This window comes from Schistocerca americana, chromosome 3, assembly GCF_021461395.2.
Source record: "Schistocerca americana isolate TAMUIC-IGC-003095 chromosome 3, iqSchAmer2.1, whole genome shotgun sequence".
NCBI lineage: Eukaryota > Metazoa > Arthropoda > Insecta > Orthoptera > Acrididae > Schistocerca > Schistocerca americana.
The window spans coordinates 29,197,887-29,217,996 of NC_060121.1; the positions used below are offsets into that span (position 1 = coordinate 29,197,887).

General features: G+C 41.8%; 1 protein-coding gene across 1 annotated transcript in view; it reads left to right on the forward strand.

Moving 5' to 3' along the window:
• Positions 1-20,110, forward strand: part of LOC124605265 — a 158,717-nt gene that overhangs the window by 18,648 nt on the left and 119,959 nt on the right. Inside the window, exon 2 of the mRNA XM_047136828.1 lies at positions 5,249-5,532. Coding sequence (XP_046992784.1) covers positions 5,279-5,532 — 254 coding nt within the window. The 5' untranslated portion in view covers positions 5,249-5,278. The remainder of the gene's footprint in view (positions 1-5,248; positions 5,533-20,110) is intronic.

Genomic DNA, 20,110 nt, shown 5'->3' on the forward strand with positions numbered 1-20,110 from the left:
TTCCACCATTCCATTACTAGATGGATGATAGCTTGTGGTGCGTAGGTGGTTGCACCCGCACAGTAGTAAAAGTTCATGGAAAAGTTGGCTTTCAAACTGCCTTCCGCGATCTGTTGTTATGTTTTGCGGAACGCCAAACCTGGAGAACCATGAATGCAACAGTGCTTTTGCAACCGACTCCCCAGAAATGTCTTGTATTACAACTACTTCTGGCCACCTGGTAAAACGATCAATGATTGTGAGCAAATAGCGTTGTTCTGAAGAACATGATAGCGGGCCCACAATGTCCACATGTATATGTGAAAATCTTGCAGATGTCGTCGGGAAGTCAGCAATAGGTGCAAAGACATGTCTGCTGATTTTATTACGCTGGCATGTTAGGCATGCACGCTCCCATGCACGACAGTCTTTTTGTATTCCAGGCCACACTACTTTGGAGGAAACTAACTTGACTGTAGCTCGTACTCCTGGATGTGATATGTTATGTAGTGCACTATAAATCTCGCGACGATATTGTTCTGGTATGTAAGGTCGCTCCTTTCCTTTTGCTACATCACACCAAATTCCGTCTGGAACATTTGGAACAGACACACGTCTGAGCTGCAGCGCAGTTCTCTGTTCCTCTATTAGACGGCGCAAGAAAGGATCTTCTCGTTGTTTAGACGCTAACTCGGTCCAACGAATTGAATTTAAACTGGCACAATTCCTAGACAGGCAATCTGCGACCAGGTTGTCTTTTCCTGAAATGTGACGCACGCCAGTTGTGAACTGTGCAATGTACTCGACTTGCCTGCACTGACGTGGTGACTTGAGCTCTGTGTCTCGTTGAAATATAGCTACTAACGGCTTGTGATCGGTAAAAATTGCAAAGTGTCTCCCTTCGACAGATGTGCGAAAATGCTTTATGGCTAAGTAAATATCAAGCAACTCACGGTCAATAGCACTCCATTTTTGCTGCTGTCGAGTCAGGTTTTTAGAGAAAAATGCGAGCGGCTGCCATCTGCCATCAACTTCTTGCTGTAGCGCTGCACCCACTGCTGTTTGGCTCGCATCAACCATGAGCGCTAAAGGAGCGCTCAATCTTGGATGTCCCAGTAGTGTTGCCCGAGAAAGACATTTCTTTAAGTCATGGAAAGCTGCTTCAGCATCTGGACTCCATGGAATTTTACGATTTCCTGTTGTATTTTTACCTGCAAGTAACGTTGTGAGTGGCTCTTGGGCGGCAGCTAATTTAGGTAAGTGACGTCTGTAATAGTTGAGCATGCCTAAAAATCTGCGAAGTCCTTTGTAAGTTGTGGGAAGGGGCATCTGTTGTACTGCTTCAACCCGCTCAGCCAAAGGTGACAGGCCTGCTGCTGAAACCAAATATCCCAGGAACTTAACCTCGCGTTTTCCAAACCTGCACTTTGTTTCGTTAATAATTATGCCATACTGTGTCAGACGGCGGAAAAACTGCCGCAGATGTTCGACATGCTGATATGCAGAACCAGAGAATACTAAAATGTCGTCCATATAACAAAATACGAACGGTAATTCTCGAAGCACCTCAAGCATGCATCTTTGCCATGTTTGGGCAGCGTTTCTGAGGCCAAATGGCATAAAATTGTACTCAAACAAACCGAATGGTGTGATAACTGCTGTTTTTTAATGTCAGATGGAGCCATGGGAATCGGGGAAAATGATTTGGTGCAATCAATCACACTAAATATTTTGGCATTGCTAATCGTACTGTTAAAATCAGTCACATTGGGTACTGGGTAGCGGTCGGGAATTGTGCGGGCATTGAGCGCCCTGTAGTCTCCACATACTCTCCATGAATTGTCTTTTTTACGGACCATGTGAATTGGAGATGCCCACGAACTATCAGACCTACTTAGAATACCTGTTTTTAGAAGTCTGTCGAACTGAGCTCGCGCCGCGAGCAGCTTCTCTGGAGGCAGACGCCGCGGGCGGAAGGCAACGGGTTGACCTCGTGTCGTGCTGATGTGGTGTTGAGTATTGTGTCTCCATTTCCTGGTTGCGTTGACGGGTTCGGTAAGTGCTGGAAAGTCTCGAAGCAGTTTACGAGAAAGTGATTCCTCCGACAGTGCCCTGATATTGCCTGCAGTATACGAATCGTTAAGACTGTCGGCTGTCTTCACACGTGTGCGCCCCGCTTAGTTGCCGATACGACATCGTATCACAATATCCCGACGCGGATGACGCGGTAGAGGAGCCGGAAATCTTCGTGCGGAAAGACACGGGCACATCGCACTGTACTTGAACCGACGCGGAAGACGCAGCAGGCAATATCCCTTCTGTGGGAACTGTCACCAAACGACGGAACCAGGTCGGGCATAAGTCGGTAGTTCCGTAAAAAGTCCGCCCCAATTATAGGGCTCGGCACATCAGCAACCACAAAAGTCCATTTTGGATGGAAGTTGGAATTTAGATGTAATGCCAACTGTTTCTCACCATAGGTAGATATTCTGGAATTGTTTGCCGCAGTCAGCACATGTTGCGTTGTTGTCGTGAGTATATCACCTCTCTTTCTTGGATAAACACTGACTTCTGAACCTGTGTCAATCACAAACTTCTCACCTGAAGAGAGGTCCAACACGAACAATCGGTGTGATTGGTTGACTGCAGATACTGTGGCCTTTTCACCTCTTTGAATCACGCTATGACTCGGGCGCCTATGTTGTTGTTGACGAACGTTAGCGCCCTTTAACGCCCGCCTTGTAAGTTTGGGTAGCTGCAGGGTTGAATACATTGACGGGCAGTGTTACCGAAGCGTCTGTGGTACCAGCATCATTGATCTATCAAATCCTGCTGGATAGCATTTCTTCGTCTTTTCCAACTGCGACTTCGTAGCTGCTGGTGGAGTGAAGTTACTTGCACGTTGAGTTTTGCCACTTGTGCTGCCAGTTGCTGTATGGTGGGTTCGGTCGATGAGCACTGCTGTTGGGGAGTATTATTGCATGTTCCTGGCTCACTGACGTCAGATTCCATCACACTACACGTTCTTGGGCCTCTATCCTGGCTGAATTCGGAACACGCAGAAACTTCGGTTAAGGTGTTTGCGATGGTGTCTGCCTTTTTTGCTAAGACTTGCAATGGTAAGTCTGTTTCTGCTGCAATGACGGCACGGATGTTGGCAGGAAGTTTACGAAGCCATATTAGACGTAAAGACTCTTCAGGTAGGAGTTCCGGGCCGGCTAATGAACGTAAGGCTTTGAGTACTTGTGACGGAGTCTTATCGCCCAAATCTTCGTGTGCGAAAATTTTTTGTAGTCGCAAATCTGGTGACAACGTATAATGCTGTATGAGAGCTTCCTTAGCACAAAGTAATTTTGTTGCAACAAGGTTTCTTCTACTTGCTCTATCACTTCTAAATTTAGATGTGAAACCACTATATTAAATTTGTCAATGTTGTTAGACACCCCACGCTGCCGAAATATGCATTCAGCCTGCGTAAACCAAAGCTGGGGGCGCGTCGGCCAGAACGCGGAAAGCTTAACATTTCCGTGTCGCGCGTAGGTACTCCCATCTTTTGCGTTAACATCTGTCGTTCCGTTTTGTGGCGAATCAAAGGGCGTGGACCGCGATCCTTGGTCGAACAGACTGTAGTCTTCAATCTTGATTCCACTGCACCATGCTTTTGTCTCTGAATTCATTATTCTCGTCGGTACATATATTTTCTTTATGCTTCTGCTACGATTTTTCGGGGTCACCACTATGGGAGCCTTTATATTTTATGAAGTAACAGCTTTTTCATGAGATAACATTTTTTTTTCCAAGCACAGATCAAAAACTAACAAGAATATACAACTCGTAACCAAGCCGACTACGGCAAAGATAAATTTCTATCAGCTGCAGCTTTCACCCGCTGTTTTTGGCGTAGTGGATAAATGACGTCGCCACATCGTGAACATCGAGCGAATTTCTCATTTGCAACCCAAGCGGCAAATCGTTATAGTTTGTCATAAACAAAATATTGACTTGGGTTCAGAATCAAGTAATGGTTTTCGAAGGAGAACATCTTCCCGTTTGAATGTTACCTTTACTTTAAAAGCAACATAGATGAGTGTATACAGTATCCATATGTATGAGAACTTTTATTACGAACCTGTTCAAATACAATAGAAGTTTTTAAGTTGATAGAATTGAATGTTATTTCCTCGGGCGTTTCACAGAATTGTCAGGTTTTAAGCAGATCATTTGATTGTCGTAGTTTCTAGTACATAGCTTCTCGCGTATCCCTAGCGCTCGCACGACGAGTCTAATGTCACGTGATTGATCGAGAAAGTCAATATTGTATCGAGTGCTTCGGCATATCGATAAATCCCTTTCTCTTTGAACGCAAGCATTGTTTTCTACACACTACCGTTCGGGATCGTTCAAAATACCTTTTTATGAATATGAGACCTCAATGGACAAAGCTTCATCTGTAAATATAAGACGACCCTACATTCATCTATTAAACAATGTAAAAACGTTGACCTGAGCAGCAGTTACTCGATATGCGAATATAAGCGACCCTGTATTTCTCGGACAACCGATCTAGGAAAAACCTCGTCTTATAACCGGATAAATGCGGTATTTGTTTTAGACTTTGGTCGTAAGTTTTGCATATAATGTCATAATGTTGTTAACTGAAACTTCCTGGCAGACTAAAACTGTTTGCTGGATCGGGACTCTAAATTGTGTTTCACGAGCAAGTGCTGTACGTATTGCAGCTTCAAGTCTGTTAATAACTCGTCTCCTATCTTCCATATTCCACATCTGTTCTCCTGCATGCTGTGTGCTGTTCCGTTTTTGTTGGTGGTGGCGTAGGTTTTCTGTTTACTGGATCCATGTGGGTTTATTGGCAGTGGCATTTCGTTGAGGGGAACAATCTTCGTGTAAGTTTTTACTGTGTTTAAGTCATTAGTAAGAACAACATTCTCTACCCAAAACCATCTATGATCTAGTGGAGAACGTGTTAATTCGTGATATTTTATTTTGCTATCCTTTTTTCCCTAGTAACGTCACCCGCTTGGTTCTTAAGCCTTGTATCTGTCACATAAATGACGTCAACGCTCTGTCGGCATGGTATCGCACTGTTAACTCGCCACTTACGATTTTCACTTGTAAGAAATGATTTCAAAAAAACTGTCAAGTGATAGTGCAATGAATAATAGCATCAGCTCACTAACATTGTTGCCAGCAGTTGAAATCCACAGATTCGTATGAATCTAGGTTTATAACTCATTTTGTTTTATTTCAGCGCTTGCGAACATATCTGACAGACATCCACATGACAACTCCTTCCACCTCGCCGCGGGCTGAAGGCCCACCCGACAGCAAAATGGCTTCAGGCTGCAATTACGGAGGCAGGCGCCACGTGCCCGCTGAAGGCAGCGTGATGTGGCATACGGGCATCAATGACTTACCAGACGAACTGCTGCTAATGATCTTGTCCCACGTGGCTTTTACCGATCTACTGGATGTGGTACCGAACGTGTGCCGTCGTTGGAAAAAGCTGTCTCAAGATTCCAAGTTGTGGGCTGGGTAAGAAACCTACTAATACATAAAACGCGAATTGTTCTGCTTTTAAAAAATATTGTGGGGTGATACCTTTATTTATTATATTGTAACGTTGACGTTGAAAACTTTGCATTTAAACATACTGTCAGGTCAACTCATTGGAGTAATCTGGTTTTAACCGAAAATGTATTCCAGTTTTAGAATACTGTTTTCCTTTTTTTTTGTATTTGTTAGATTGAGAGAGTGTTGGGTAGATGTGGTAGAGGCACTTGGTATGTGTGTATGCTATTAATTCCCCGTTAATCTTTTTCCCTCTGCCAGGTATGAGCCAGTGTTATAGCAATCTCTTTACCTTTCTATTTTGCTCCTTTAGGTTTGTATGTGAGCGTGTATCTGTTCATTTATCCTCGCCCTCATTTTTATCCCGATGGAGTTTTAGAAAAGTGTGAACGATCTGGTGTGGAGGGACAGTTTAAATTCAGCTCCAGTTCAGCTGGAACGAAACATGCCACTTCTCGCAAAAAAATTACAATCGGAATCGTGTTTTATAGCAACTGAGGTGAGTTCTGCCACGAGCATACGGTATGTGTAAAAAATCTGGGAATACTTAATAAAACTGAACCCTCCCATTGCGCCCAGTGACAGAGGCCACCTGTTTGAGGGCTGTGACGTACGAAAAGTACTTTCTGATTGTCACAGTATAGGTGCCTTGGACGAATACGGTATCATCGTCTGGGATGCTCTAATTCCTAACACCTTCAGATATATCGAAAACTCGAAAATATTTGACAGTTGTGGAGAAAAATAGGATTGTCATTGGGGTCATAAATACAATGATGGAAAAAAATCGCAGCACCGAAAATTAATTACTGTAGAGTAATGAAATTTTGGCCATACATCTGTCTAGGTAACATATTTAACTGATTAACATTTCGAGATCACAGATTAATCTTAGCAAGAGAGAAGCCTTTGCAAATGTGAAATGCCGGTACATTAATAACCGGTGTAACCACCAGAATAATTTGTAACACGCAAACGTGCGTTCGTGGTGTTGTAGAGGTGCCAGATGCCAATTTGTTAGACGGAGTTCCTCGCCTGTTGCACTCGGCTGCTCAACACGGGGGTGGTTAATGCAGTTTGTGGCCGATGCTGGAGTCGTCATCTTGTGACGTCCCGTACGTGCTCGATCGGAGAAAGATGTGGCGATCGAGCAGGCCGAGACGACACGTCGACACTGTGTGGAGCCTGTCGGATTACGACAGCGGTATACGGGCGTGTGTTATCCTTTTGGAAAACACCTTCTGGAATGGTGTTCACGAATGGCAGCACAACAGGTCGAGCACTGAGGCAGAATCAGCTCGATCAGACAACACTTGGCAACACTGAAGTCGCAGGAGGTGGTGGTGGTTTGAGGTAAGTGAAGTGCACGTGAGACAGTGTCTGGCTCTCAGCTGTCCTCGAACTAACCAATTTGTAACAGTTCATCGTGGCATTGTGCTGCTCAAATTGGTGCTGCAGACGCACGTACCGAACACGACGGCCTTCCCCTCGGCAGTGCCACACGGTCGTCTGAAGCGCGGTCTTCTCCCAATTGTACATTCTCTCGACCACCACTGCCAGTGATCAGTGTACAGTGGCTACATTCCTGCCGAGTATTTCTGCAATACCACAGAAGGAACATCCAGTTTCTTGTAGCCGTCTTACACGACCTCACTCAAATTCACCGAGGTGTCGATACATCCTTGTCGTCTTTAAGCCTTTCGTGACTGACGTCAACCCGCCGTGTCCGATCTCGAAGGTACCTAGAGCTCACAACAGTTAGAGTGCGTGTCTGAAGCAAATCTGATTCGCATCCTCACAGTGGCGTCACTGGTGCCACTGCTACGCGACTGGTGTGAAGTCTGGACAGGTGACATCTTTCAGATATACAAACACGCCTTCCAACTTTCATTTATGTAGGACAACTCACACTGGGTGTCGAGATTTTTTTGTCCGTAAGTGTATTATGACTCAGTTATTAGCATCCAGATAGGCTATATTTGATTCTGTCTTACTTTCTGAGGTTACTCACTGTAATATGACACTATTTAGCATGCCTGCGGCCTAGTTTTGACTGAAGGAGAAGAAAGTGCATGAAGTAATTTTTAGCCATAATACTGCCTGGTGCACTGAGAAATAAATTCTCTCGGTACCCTCGTGCAGATTTTATTCGTTTACATTACAGCAGTATAGGCTTTTATAATTTCTGATTTTTAAAAAGATATTTAGCCTTGTTTACTATGACCAATTTGTATAAACATTTTACCTGCAATTGTAAGCAAGATCTTTTGTATGGCTTTAGTGTTTGTCATGTTTCTCTTTGTGAATAAATCTGGAAACCTATCACAATCCCATCCACCTGCTGTGGGCTGTGTATGCTAGCCGTTTCTATTTGTACATTTCTTTTCTCAGTAGTACATGAAGTGTGAGCAACTGTGGCTGCTACGTATTTACTGCGTGATGCATCTGTGTAGGCTAGAGCCCATTCTAGTAGACGTGGACGGTGCCGCTTATCTGAAAAGGCAATCTGCTGCATATTTATGCAGATGTACGTACTTCTTGTCAGACTGAGCTGGTCATTTGTTTTTGAATACATCTCAGCTATTCTTACGGTAATGTGTTTTATAGGACACCACGCAAGGCCTTGTCAAAAAAATGTGGGCAGCTACCTGCTGGGTCTTTCGTATGTTTTAGGCCCAGTTGCCCGTGTATTTAATATCTTCTGTATCAGTAAGTTATTTTTTATATATTTTTAAATTTTTTGGGCTTTTAATGCATTGACTGTTACTGGCTTTTTTGCTAAATCACGGTCATGCCACTTGTATGCAAGGTTGTATTTTTTCTCATAGATCAATCTGAACATGCCTTGTATAAGGTTAAATGCATCATTGGAGGAGAAATAAAATAAAAAATCCAGTTTTGCAACCAGTACTGTTCGTTCATTTGTATTCAAGATTTCGTAATATTCGAAACTTTCTTTAAATGTACAGAAAAGTAAAATTACGTACTTAAGAAAACACACGAATGTGGTATTCTACGAGTACGACATCCCTGAGTTATTATTGGAATCGTTCAACTCGTACAAACACTTCTTTAACCATTTGTGGGAATCTGAAATGGGGTGACCACATAGGCAATTGGAAGTAAAGCAGATGGTATATTTAATTTCACTGGGAAATTGCAATCAAATTCCAAATAATATTGCTTACATACATCATTCGATCCATCTTAGAGCATTACTCGAGTGTGTGGGACCCAAACCAAATGTGACTAACAGCTGATATTAAACTATACAAAGTAGAATAACATGAACGAACAGATTTTTTCGTGTATTATTTAGAATCCAATTGCTTCAGTATTGCTGTCGATGTATATTCATGATACTGTTGCTTCATATATTGTTATTATTAATATTGTATTGCTAGTAATGATGATGGTGATGATGATGATAATTGTTATTACCACCATCACTATCACCAGAACCACTACCAACGGATGAAAGGATCCAGTGGCAATACACGGGACTCACGCTTGGGACAATGACAATTCAAAACTGTTTCCAGTCATCCATATTCAGGCTTTGCACGATTTCATTAAATCTACTGAGGCAAACGATGAGACAGTTCCTTTGAATGTGCATAGCTAATTTTCTTCCCCATTCTGCTCCTGTACACATCTTCAGAAACCACACCCCACACCCGGCCATTTCCCTCCTACATTCAGCCGCTCAGTCGGCATCCTGCCGTGCTAGTTAGAGGTTCGTGCTGTACTCCGTTGAGTTACTGTGACAGTTTGAAATTTCAGCGTTAATTGAAAATGCCGCGAAGTGTGAAGTTTCTGACTGCAAAAAACTGTACACCGATAGAAATCTATCGGCAGCTTTGTGAAGTGTATGGGGACAACATAATCACTGAAGGTGGAGTGCGTCAATGGCTCATAATATTTAAAAATGGCCGAACTAACGTTCACGACGAAGAGCGAAGAGGAAGACCCAGCATAGTGACTGCCGAACTTGTCGGAAAATTCGATGCCGCGGTCCGTGAAAACCGTAATTTCACAGTTAACGGAACTCTCTATGAGTTTTCCACAAATTTCACGAAGTTTGTTGCATGAAATCATTACCGAAAAGCTTGGTTACCACAAGTTTTTCGCAAGATGGATACCAAAAATCTTGACAGAGATTCACAAAAATCAGCGAATGGCTGCAGCGTTAACGTTTTTGGACGCTTACGAGAAAGATGGCGACTCATTACTCGATCGCATCGTTACTGGTGACGAAACGTGGGTTAAGCGTGTGAACTGTGACAAAATTGCGGTGAATGCAGTGGGGGCACACAAATTTCCCCCAAAACCCAAGAAATGCATGCAGACAATGTCGGCAAGGAAGGTGATGGCGACTGTCTTTTGGGACAGAAAAGGTGTGATTTTTGTGGATTTCCTGGAAAGAGGCACTACAGTAAACTCTCAAAGGTATTGCCAAACTCTGCACAACCTCAGAAGAGCAATACGAAACGAGCGCAGGGGAAAGTTGGGCTCAAAGCTCTTGCTGATTCGTGACAACGCCCGGGCCCACACGGCAAATGCCACTCGTGAAGTTCTCGAATCTTTTAAGTGGGAGTTGTTTCCTCATCCGCCGTACGGTCCTGACCTGGCACCGAGCGACTTCCACTTATTCCCAGCAATGAAGAAATGGTTGGCTATGCAGCATTTTGATGACGACGCACAGCTTCGAGAAGAGGTAACCACGTGGTTGAAGCCGCAGGCGGCCGAATTTTACGATGAAGGAATTTCTCAGCTCGTCCATCGCTACGATAAGTGTCTTAATTTAAATGGCAACTATGTAGAAAAGTAGTATTTAAGTGTGGCTTTCATCTGTATATAATAAAAAAGTTTTCCAATACTTTATTTATTTTTAATTCCAAAACGTAATGTACTTTGTGGATAGCCCTCGTACTAAATCATCTGGTAGGGGCCTTCTGATTGACCAGGTTCTCTCCAGTCTTGATCTGTCTCTTGCCAAAGAGAGCTGTCCTAACCATATCATTGTTGCCTGTGGCACTTTTTCAGCTGTCGACCTTGCGCTCTCTTCCCCAAACTGATGGACTTGCTACAGTGATTGCTACGTGACAGTCTTTCTGACAGTGACCACTTTCTAGTGATTTGCCACTTCCTGGTCATTGTCGAATGGTGGCTGATGCTTAATGATCAGTTTTCATCCAATATGTAGGGTGAGTTCATTCATTTGTTTGCAAAGGAAGGCCAATGTTGTTTGCCCCATTTTGTCCGGTCGGCAACACGCTTTGATGACAGAACCGAGGTCCACATCCTGCAGTCTTTCTCAAACGATTTTACAGAGACTGTTTGGTAAAAAACTTGCATTTTTGTGTTAAATATATCTTTTATGTCAGATTCGTGATGATGTGCCCATCATTTCATTGTTGGTCATTGTTATTGTGATATTGCACGAATTTCGAAAAAGTTTGTAATGAAAACTGGGGGTCGCTATGATTTTGCGTGTGGGCCGTACTGCATAATATGTAGCCGTGTATGAAATTTAGCTGACGTATTGAATTTTTCTTTAGACTTTGGTGTAGGTCTTTACTTGTAACCAGTCTGAAAAAAATTGATCTGGTGTAGCACACTCTTTTGCAACCCACAACATTCCTCATATTTTTCAAACAGTTTCAGTTGTTGAAATGTTGTTGGCAAATGATAGCGAACAAAGAGGAGAATATTTTTCCAAATGGTTATTGTGCAAAACTTCATTATCTACCTTGTTATTTCCACTAACTACAGACTTTTTTGACGAAAGAGTGTAATTCTTAAGGGCCATCGATAGCTGGTGAAACGAGATATGCCGTTGGGTTTTGAAACAGCATCAGTGAAGACATTACACATTTATTTTTGTAGTGAGGATGTGCTTTTTCATTAGCTATTGACTTGACTTTACTTTTCTTCAATTCCTCAATTAATAAAACTACAGTTTCAGAATTCTCTTGCAGCTGCATGTGCACAGCATGTAAGTGAGGAGAATAAATGTGTAGGTTTTACTCAAAACTTGCAAGACGTGATGCTTCTCTAAAAGTTACAAATGGCTAAAAAGCCTGGTGAAAACCAAATCACTGCTTTTTTTGCATTTTCAGCGGAATTCTTTCTAGACACTAACCAAAGCAGAGGTGACAGTAGATCTTTTTGAATGCTCACTATACAAGTGTGGGCACCGAGAGGCTCCACTTAATACTTACAAAAAATGTGAGTGTAGAATTTAGTTTAGAACAGCACTTCCCTCCACTGCTCGGCATTCCCCGTACAGTACGTGCCTGCAACCCCCATCACTATTGCCCCTCCATCCGTGCCGTGCCGATTGCGCATTTATCAGCCACGTTATTTTGCACGCACTCTACCACTTTGTCCCCTCTGTCGAGAGGGCATCGGCAAAGCCTCGGACACTACCACCCGTGCTATTGGAGCTGTTATTCCCCTCTCCACGAGTCCCCCCTACCTCTGGCTGCTGCTAAAGTGGACCAAAGACACTGCAGTGGCTACTCAGCTGTGAAAGTGTACTGCAACGTCTCTGATGACATTCCATCACGACAAATTATACGATGACGCTTTCGCCGATTGAGAACTCTTCGGGCTCTTCACTCGTCACGTGATGTGACCCCAGATCCTGATTCAATTCGTCATCCGATTATCCAATGCACTTTTCTACTATTCCTAGAAAGTATTTTCCATTCACAATGTTGAGATAATATAGTTAGCCCAACCCTCGAACTAGACAGAATCCTAGCCATTTCTTGAAGGATTATGTAGTTTCCAAAATAAGTTTCTTCTTATGCTCATCTATAATTAATCATACATCACCCAAAATTGCAATTTTGTGGTTTGAAAGCTCACAAGTAAGACCTATGTTGAGCATTAATAACACATGTACTTCCTTCACAAATCATGCCAACTCATATACAATTAAACCTTCTGGATTCAATATATTATGCCCAAACTGAGACTCAGACAGGATAATGGGGATCTCTTTCCTTAAAAACCTTAAAATGTTTCTACCTATGCTTTGGAACTCGGTGCACCTCTAAGGATGGCAGTATGTGTATCTTATGTTTCTGTGTCTGAGCAGATATTTCCTCTCAAAAAGCTGCTACAACCGCCACCCCATCTCGGAAGATGTCTTTCTTTGATAGAATTCGTCACGTGCAAATATAACTTAACAATCCCAAACAATAACTGTACTCTTGCCTATGACATTTTATAATTTTCGGTTGCAAGTATGATTTGTTTGTTGGAAGACGTAGGGGCACACAACTCCTCTGGAGTGGTGTATATTACCACAGTCGAAACGAGGGACTCGTTGCATTGGCATAGCGAGGTGGAATGAAAGCACAAATTGCATTGGCACAGCGAGGTGAAATGAAATCACAAATTGCATTGGCACAGCAAGGTGAAATGAAAGAATAAATTGACCAGATGAGAGTAGGACTTGGACACTGAGGGTTCCATACAGACTTATTTATGTATATGAAACAGTTTATTCATTTATCAATCTAGAATATTAGTGACTTGTGCCTGGTATTGACATTGATACTTGCAAGGTATGAGTCCCAGAGATTCCAAGACTTCCAGGAATGTTTTAATTTCATGTTTGAAATGGCAAAAGAAATATATTTTTCATATAACAAAATTACAAATCCATAATTTTCTTTTTTTTTCCCTTTATTTATGCTGTGAAAATATGCTTTTTGCCAACTTTCATAACTCTACGTCAATGAGGAGTACCCTAAATTTTAATGAGCGAGTTTGCGAGTATCAAAATTTGTGATGTAAATAATCTGTAATAATATGTAATAAATAATAAATCTTTGGATTACATTGACTTAGAAGCTTACATTCTTCACACTGCCGAGGGACTGTAGACGTTAAGGTGTGACAAATTTCAACTTGATATGTGTACACATATCTAAGAAAAAGGGATTTTAACAGATTGTGGACAGTCAGTCTGTCTGATAACAAGAGACAAATAAAATGTTTTTCATGTGATATAATTGCAAATTAACAATTTTTGGAGTTTTTTCCTTTGGTTGTGCTGTAAAAACTTGCTTCATGCAAAATTCCATGATTCTGCATCCTATAGGTTTCGATGAGTAAGTTTGTGAGTATCAAACTTGCAACGTAAATGGCCATATCTTTTTATTGCACTGACATAGAAGTTTATTGCTCCAGTGGGTGTGTAGCACACTTTGTACACATGTGACGAATAGTTGTCTTTACGTTACTGAGGTAAACGTGTATGTGCAAAATCAGAGTTTAATCTTAGTGTTATTAAACAGTGATAAAATAAACTTACATTATATGAGCTAAATCACTGTTTAATTAAACAATAATAAAAGAAAACCTTCCTCCGTGTCATGCTGTTGCCACGTGCAAGTGTTACCCCACAGTGATGGCCCACTCGAAGCATTACACGGCACAGTCGGGTCAGGTCCGTGCGACCCACACTTGATTACTAATTATCTCGTAGGTAACTGCCCGATTGTGGGATCGTGCTGCTGGCTCAGAATCTGGGCATTTTCTTGCTTGAATCGTAATTTTTTTCATCTAGGTTGCTGTTTATTTTATATTAGTGCTGCTCTTTCGGCTGTACGACAACACAACTTATTACTGTGTTAGCTGAAGAAACAGTGAAGGAATAGATATGGACTTCAAATTGTAAAACTAGGGAACAGAACAAAACAATATCATTTGCGATCGGTGCACTTTATGCGCAGGCACGCTATTTCGAGGGTTAAATTTTTTTCTTCACCGAGGGACGGTAGATGGTAATATGTGAGATAAATTTGAAGTGGATATGACTTCGCATTGCAAAAAAAAAAAAGGTTTTTAACAGTGTGACACAGACAGACAGTTGGACAATAGAGTGAAACAGTAAGGGCTTCCGCTTTTAGCAATTGAGGTACAGAACTGTAAAGATAAAGGTACTTCAAATGATCTTTTCGTTCTATTGCCACGTGAAGGAACCGGTAGCTCTGAGAGGTAGTGTTGTTCTTGTTCTTCCATTTTTGTGTCTGTGATTGTTGCCATTTAATTTTTTTATCTGTTTACTTCTGGTTTTATGAGAGCATAGCTTCAATTATACATGCTAAAATAGGTTACTACACACTGTTTGCAAATTGTCAGAGATACTATTTGCGAATGAACTATCGACACATTACTGTGTCGCAGGGCCCTGTGGCAGTGCTACCTGGATGACCGTAAGGGTGGTGGGAACGAGCAGGAAGCAATAGAGATCTTCCGAAACATCCCGAACCTGTGTATAGTGCGCATGTGGTTCAATGTCAACCCCCTCGTCATCCAGGAGCTCTGCGATCACTGCCCGAGGCTCGCGGAGTTGCACCTCCATCCCAGTCAGAAGCTCACCTACTCGGTAAGTGTCACATCTTTTAAAGTGTAAGGTAAGTAAACCTGCCAGTGGTTACGCAGGGCAGCTGTTCACATCTCAGGAGATACACAAATTTTCCCTAGGCCTTCATTAGATCTTTAGGGGCATCGTGGAAAGGCAGTGGACACGGTGTGTAAATTTTCTGACGTTTACGGTTCAAAATCGACCACTTTACAGTTTGTACTAGTAAAGTATCAGCATATTTATTTCTGAAATTGGTAACTGTCAGAGAATTTCAGTATCTGTATTCGTAGCCTCTGTAAACGCCTCAGCTGGAAACAAAACTACAGTCACAGCACACTTTCTCATTTCTGTTATACACTGCCACCAGCAGCACTCCGAGCAGACATAAAGCTGAGCCTCTGGATACAGTATGGGATGAGTGAGAATAGTTTGTACTGACTTGTAATATAATTTTTGCAATAGGAAGTGTGTGTGGTGCCATAAATATCGGCAGTCACTAAATGCCTTACTTTCATAAGGGCCTGAAATGTACGAAACGGAACAGTTGTTGTTGTTGTGGTCTTCAGTCGTGAGACTGGTTTGATCCAGCTCTCCATGCTACTCTATCCTGTGCAAGCTTCTTCATCTCCCAGTACCTACTGCAGCCTACATCCTTCTAAATCTGCTTAGTGTATTCATCTCTTGGTCTCCCTATACGATTTTTACCCTCCACGCTGCCCTCCAATGCTAAATTGGTGATCTCTTGATGCCTCAGAACATGTCCTACCAACCGATCCCTTCTTCTAGTCAAGTTGTGCCACAAACTTCGCTTCTCCCCAATTCTATTCAATACCTCCTCATTAGTTACGTGATCTACCCACCTAATCTTCAACATTCTTCTGTAGCACCACATTTCGAAAGCTTCTATTCTCTTCTTGTCCAAACTATTTATTGTCCATGTTTCACTTCCATACAAATACTTTCAGAAACGACTTCCTCACGCTTAAATCTATACTCAATGTTGACAAATTCCTCTTCTTCAGAAACGCTTTCCTTGCCATTGCCAGTCTACATTTTATATCCTCTCTACTTCGACCATCATCAGTTATTTTGCTCCCCAAATAGCAAAACTCATTTACTACTTTAAGCATCTCATTTCCTAATCTAATTCCCACAGCACCACCCGATTTAATTAGACTACATTCCATTATCCTCGTTTTGCTTTTGCTGATGTTCAATTTTATATCCTCCTTTCAAGACACTGTCCATTTCGTTCAGCTGCTCTTCCAGGTCCTTTGCTGCCTCTGAGAGAATTACAATGTCATCGGCGAACGTCAAAGTTTTTATTTCTTCTCCATGGATTTTAATTCCTACTCCGAATTTTTCTTTTGTTTCCTTCACTGCTTGCTCAATATACAGATTGAATAACATTGGCGAGAGGCTACAACCCTGTCTCACTCCTTTCCCAACCACTGCTTCCCTTTGATGCCCCTCGACTCTTATAACTGCCATCTGGTTTCTATACAAATTGTAAATAGCCTTTCGCTCCCTGTTTTTTACCCCTGTCACATTCAGAATTTGAAAGAGAGTATTCCAATCAACTTTGTCAAAAGCTTCCTCTAAGTATGGGAAAATTTATTTTCAATTTTCTTGTAAGCTACAGATATCTTTTGAAGAATAACTTTTTTTTAAGAAGAAAAAATTATTAGTAAACAGCAGAAGACGTGACCTTTTGTAGAAAGATGTTGTACATCTACTCAACATTGTGACGTCTGCTTTACTAACCTTCCAGTCACATGAATGAGTGAAATAAGCCTCCTAGCTGAAGAGGGAACCACACAGGCATCAAAAGCAATAAAACTGTTTACCCACACAGAAGATACAAATTCTGTAAGTGTTGTTATACCAGAACTACAGACTGAAAGAATCTTAAACACATTTGATTTTCAGGCAAAAGTGATTACATTTACAAAAATATTTGTGTATTCGAAAGTTGATTGAAATGTAAGATTGTGCGAATCATTAGACTCCGTACAAAGCTGTAATGTTAAGGGAAGTGTGTATCATAATAACAGATAACCTCTCATAGGACTGACAATAGAAATATATGCTTCTCGTGTATGACATATATGTTTAAATTCTCTTGCTTTCAGTGGAGTGAACTGAAAGTGAAAGTATTTTTTCATGAACAAGTTGTAGTTTATGTCACTGAATCAGTAAGATTAGACCGCTTGTACATTTATTTCACGATCATGTAGAAATACTTGGAACTCGCACATGAAGTAACTAGTTTAGGATGCCTGTAAACAGGGAATATAAGGAATTATCAGGGAATTTCATGCAACTGCAAAATATCAGGGGATTTCATAAAGTATCAGAGAATTTTCTTGCAACTACTCAATACTTTTTTTTAATTACTGCAGAGAGGTACTTTGTGCCAGCATGTTCATCACAGTGATTCATGCTCTTTATGGATTGCAGTTGAAATCTTAGTACACATTATTGTTTACAATAACACCATAATTGTTGAGACCTGTATTTGTGCTTGTTGTTCTGTGATATAAACTGTGGAAACTGAGTCATGGAACATACGATGCATATGTATCATATAATGACCTTACATACTCTTTGCCATTGTTAAACATAACAGTATAATATAAAGTTCCATAGTCCTAATATCATTCTCTCCATTCGTGCCAAAATATAATCACCATCATCATCATCATCATCTCTCATCTCTCCACTCTCCACTCTTTTCAACATTTCACGAGGACCCTATTTCACCATAGTATCATCACCTGATAATTCTCAACCAACCAATTTAATATTCTAAAATCAACCTCTACATTACACATTTATAGTCAAACTACAATCAATTCCAGTACACATGTATCACTCAACTATTCCATTAAAGAATATTACTATCATTATCAACAGTTTTCATCTATGTGATCTGAAAAACAGTTTCCTTACTTAATTAGCATTTATTGCATTTATACAGCATGACAATTATTGAACTATATGAAAAAAAAATGCAAATTAGTTACAAACTATGGCATGCACACACTTTATTTAACATGTAAACATCACTACAGACATTCGGATGTAGGTTATAACGTGTCCGATTTGCCTGCCGTCATTGGCGACGATATGTTGCAGACAAATAGTGAAATTCTGCACGAGCCGCTCAAGTGTCGGTTCATTGATGCTGCCGATGACCACCTGAATGATCGTTTTCAGCTCAGCAATGGTTTTGGGGTTGTTGTTGTACACTTTGTATTTAATTTAGTCCCACAAAAAGGAGTCACGTGTTCATATCTGGAGAATATGGCGGACAATTGAGGCCCGTGTCAGTGGCCTCTGGGTACCCCAGAGCCAGAATGCAGTCCCCAGAGTGCTCCTCCAGGACATCAAACACTCTCCTTCTTCAGTGGGGTCAAGCCCCATCTTGCACGAAACACATCTTGTCGAAATCAGGGTAACTTCAGATAATGGGGCTGAAATCATCTTCTAAAAGCTTCACACACCATTCGGTAGTCATCGTGCCGCCGAGGAATAGCACACCGATTAATCCGTGACTGGACATTGCACACCACACAGTCACCCTTCGATGGTGAAGAGACTTCTCGATTGCGAAATGTGGATTCTCAGTCCTCCAAAAGTGCTCGGCCACACTGTACTGTGACATTTTCACATGCAAATGGCCGACAACAACAATGCACGTGCACGTGTGCATAATAATTCCCATCGTGCTCTGTGGCCAACCGTGCAGTTTGAATGTCGTAACACAAACCGTTCAGAAGTTATGACAATAGTATTTCATGTAGTTCAATAATTGTCACCCTGCATATTACATAATCAATGTATAATACATGTATCTATGGACATTACATAGTCAATACTCAAATGTGCTCATAGATGAAGGTTCGTATCAAATGCTTTTATTCACAAAGTTTGTAGAAATTCTAGATTTTTTCCATAATAATTCAGATGCTGACTGTGAATCTGCAGTGTAACAAGTCTGAACCATCTTCAAAATGATACAAATTTCGAATAACAACACACACTATTTCACCTAACTAAATACCGTGTATCTGCAAAGTCTCTCTACAGTGGTGAGCCTCGCATGTCTCGCCTTGTGGTGCACACAACGTCGGCACCACATTTGAGTGTCTCCTGGAACTGGAAGGGAAAAGGTAAGTTAGTGTTTCTATTAGCAGATACTGTAAGGGGGGGCCACAGTCACACAGGGGATGACCCCTGTGGTTAATGGGACCAGACAGACAGGTTTTATAGTTAAAGTCAAAGTCCAGACAGACAATAATCAAGAAAAATAGAATAAAAGAAGTTTCATGTACAGTAAATAGGGATAATGCTAAGTGCGAGGGTCTACGGTTTGTGCGCAGACGTACGGTACGTAACACGTGCTTGCCAGTCGACCTGTCTGAAATGCTGACAATTTGCTCGGTCAGTAGATGCCGCCCGGCGGCACTGCGACGAGGGTGCACCACCTGTCCGCCGTCTGCAGCGCGCCAGTTAACTAGTGAGGCCTCGGGCGCCAATATGTCTTTCTTTGCTCACCACGGAGCCTTTTGATATGACCGTAAATAGCCAGTGTTAGGATGTCAGAGACAGTGGTCGTGGGTGTGCGTAGTGTGCTTATTTTTTATGATCTGTCTTTGTTAATAAAACTGTTTAAACATACTTCTCGTGTTCGCGTATTGCCGTACCTCGAGGACCCACCGCTTACTACTCCTCACAAATATTTTGCCTAATTGTCATTCGTGGCAACAATACAAACTACCCACTTATAGAAGTGGTGTCAGCATGGGGATAATTATGGAAAATCTACAGTCCTGAAGAGGTGCAGCACAACGTGAACTTCGATCGGCAGCAGCGTGAACATCTTCTGACTACACGGGGACATCCGGTGCTGGAATTCAGGTCGGTCTCCTCCAGTTTGGATAGAATACGAAAGGCAGTGACGGATGTTTATTTTACATTCGAGTGACTCATTGGCGTTAAATTAGACGAAATGTCGCAGTCCGATCTGGGTAACATTGTCAACCTACAAACTGTTATTAATGAATTGCGAGAAGAGATTCGGCAGTTAAAAACAAAGACGTGAGCGTAACATTCCGAAAGACTTGTCAAATGATAGTTCGTGCAGTACAG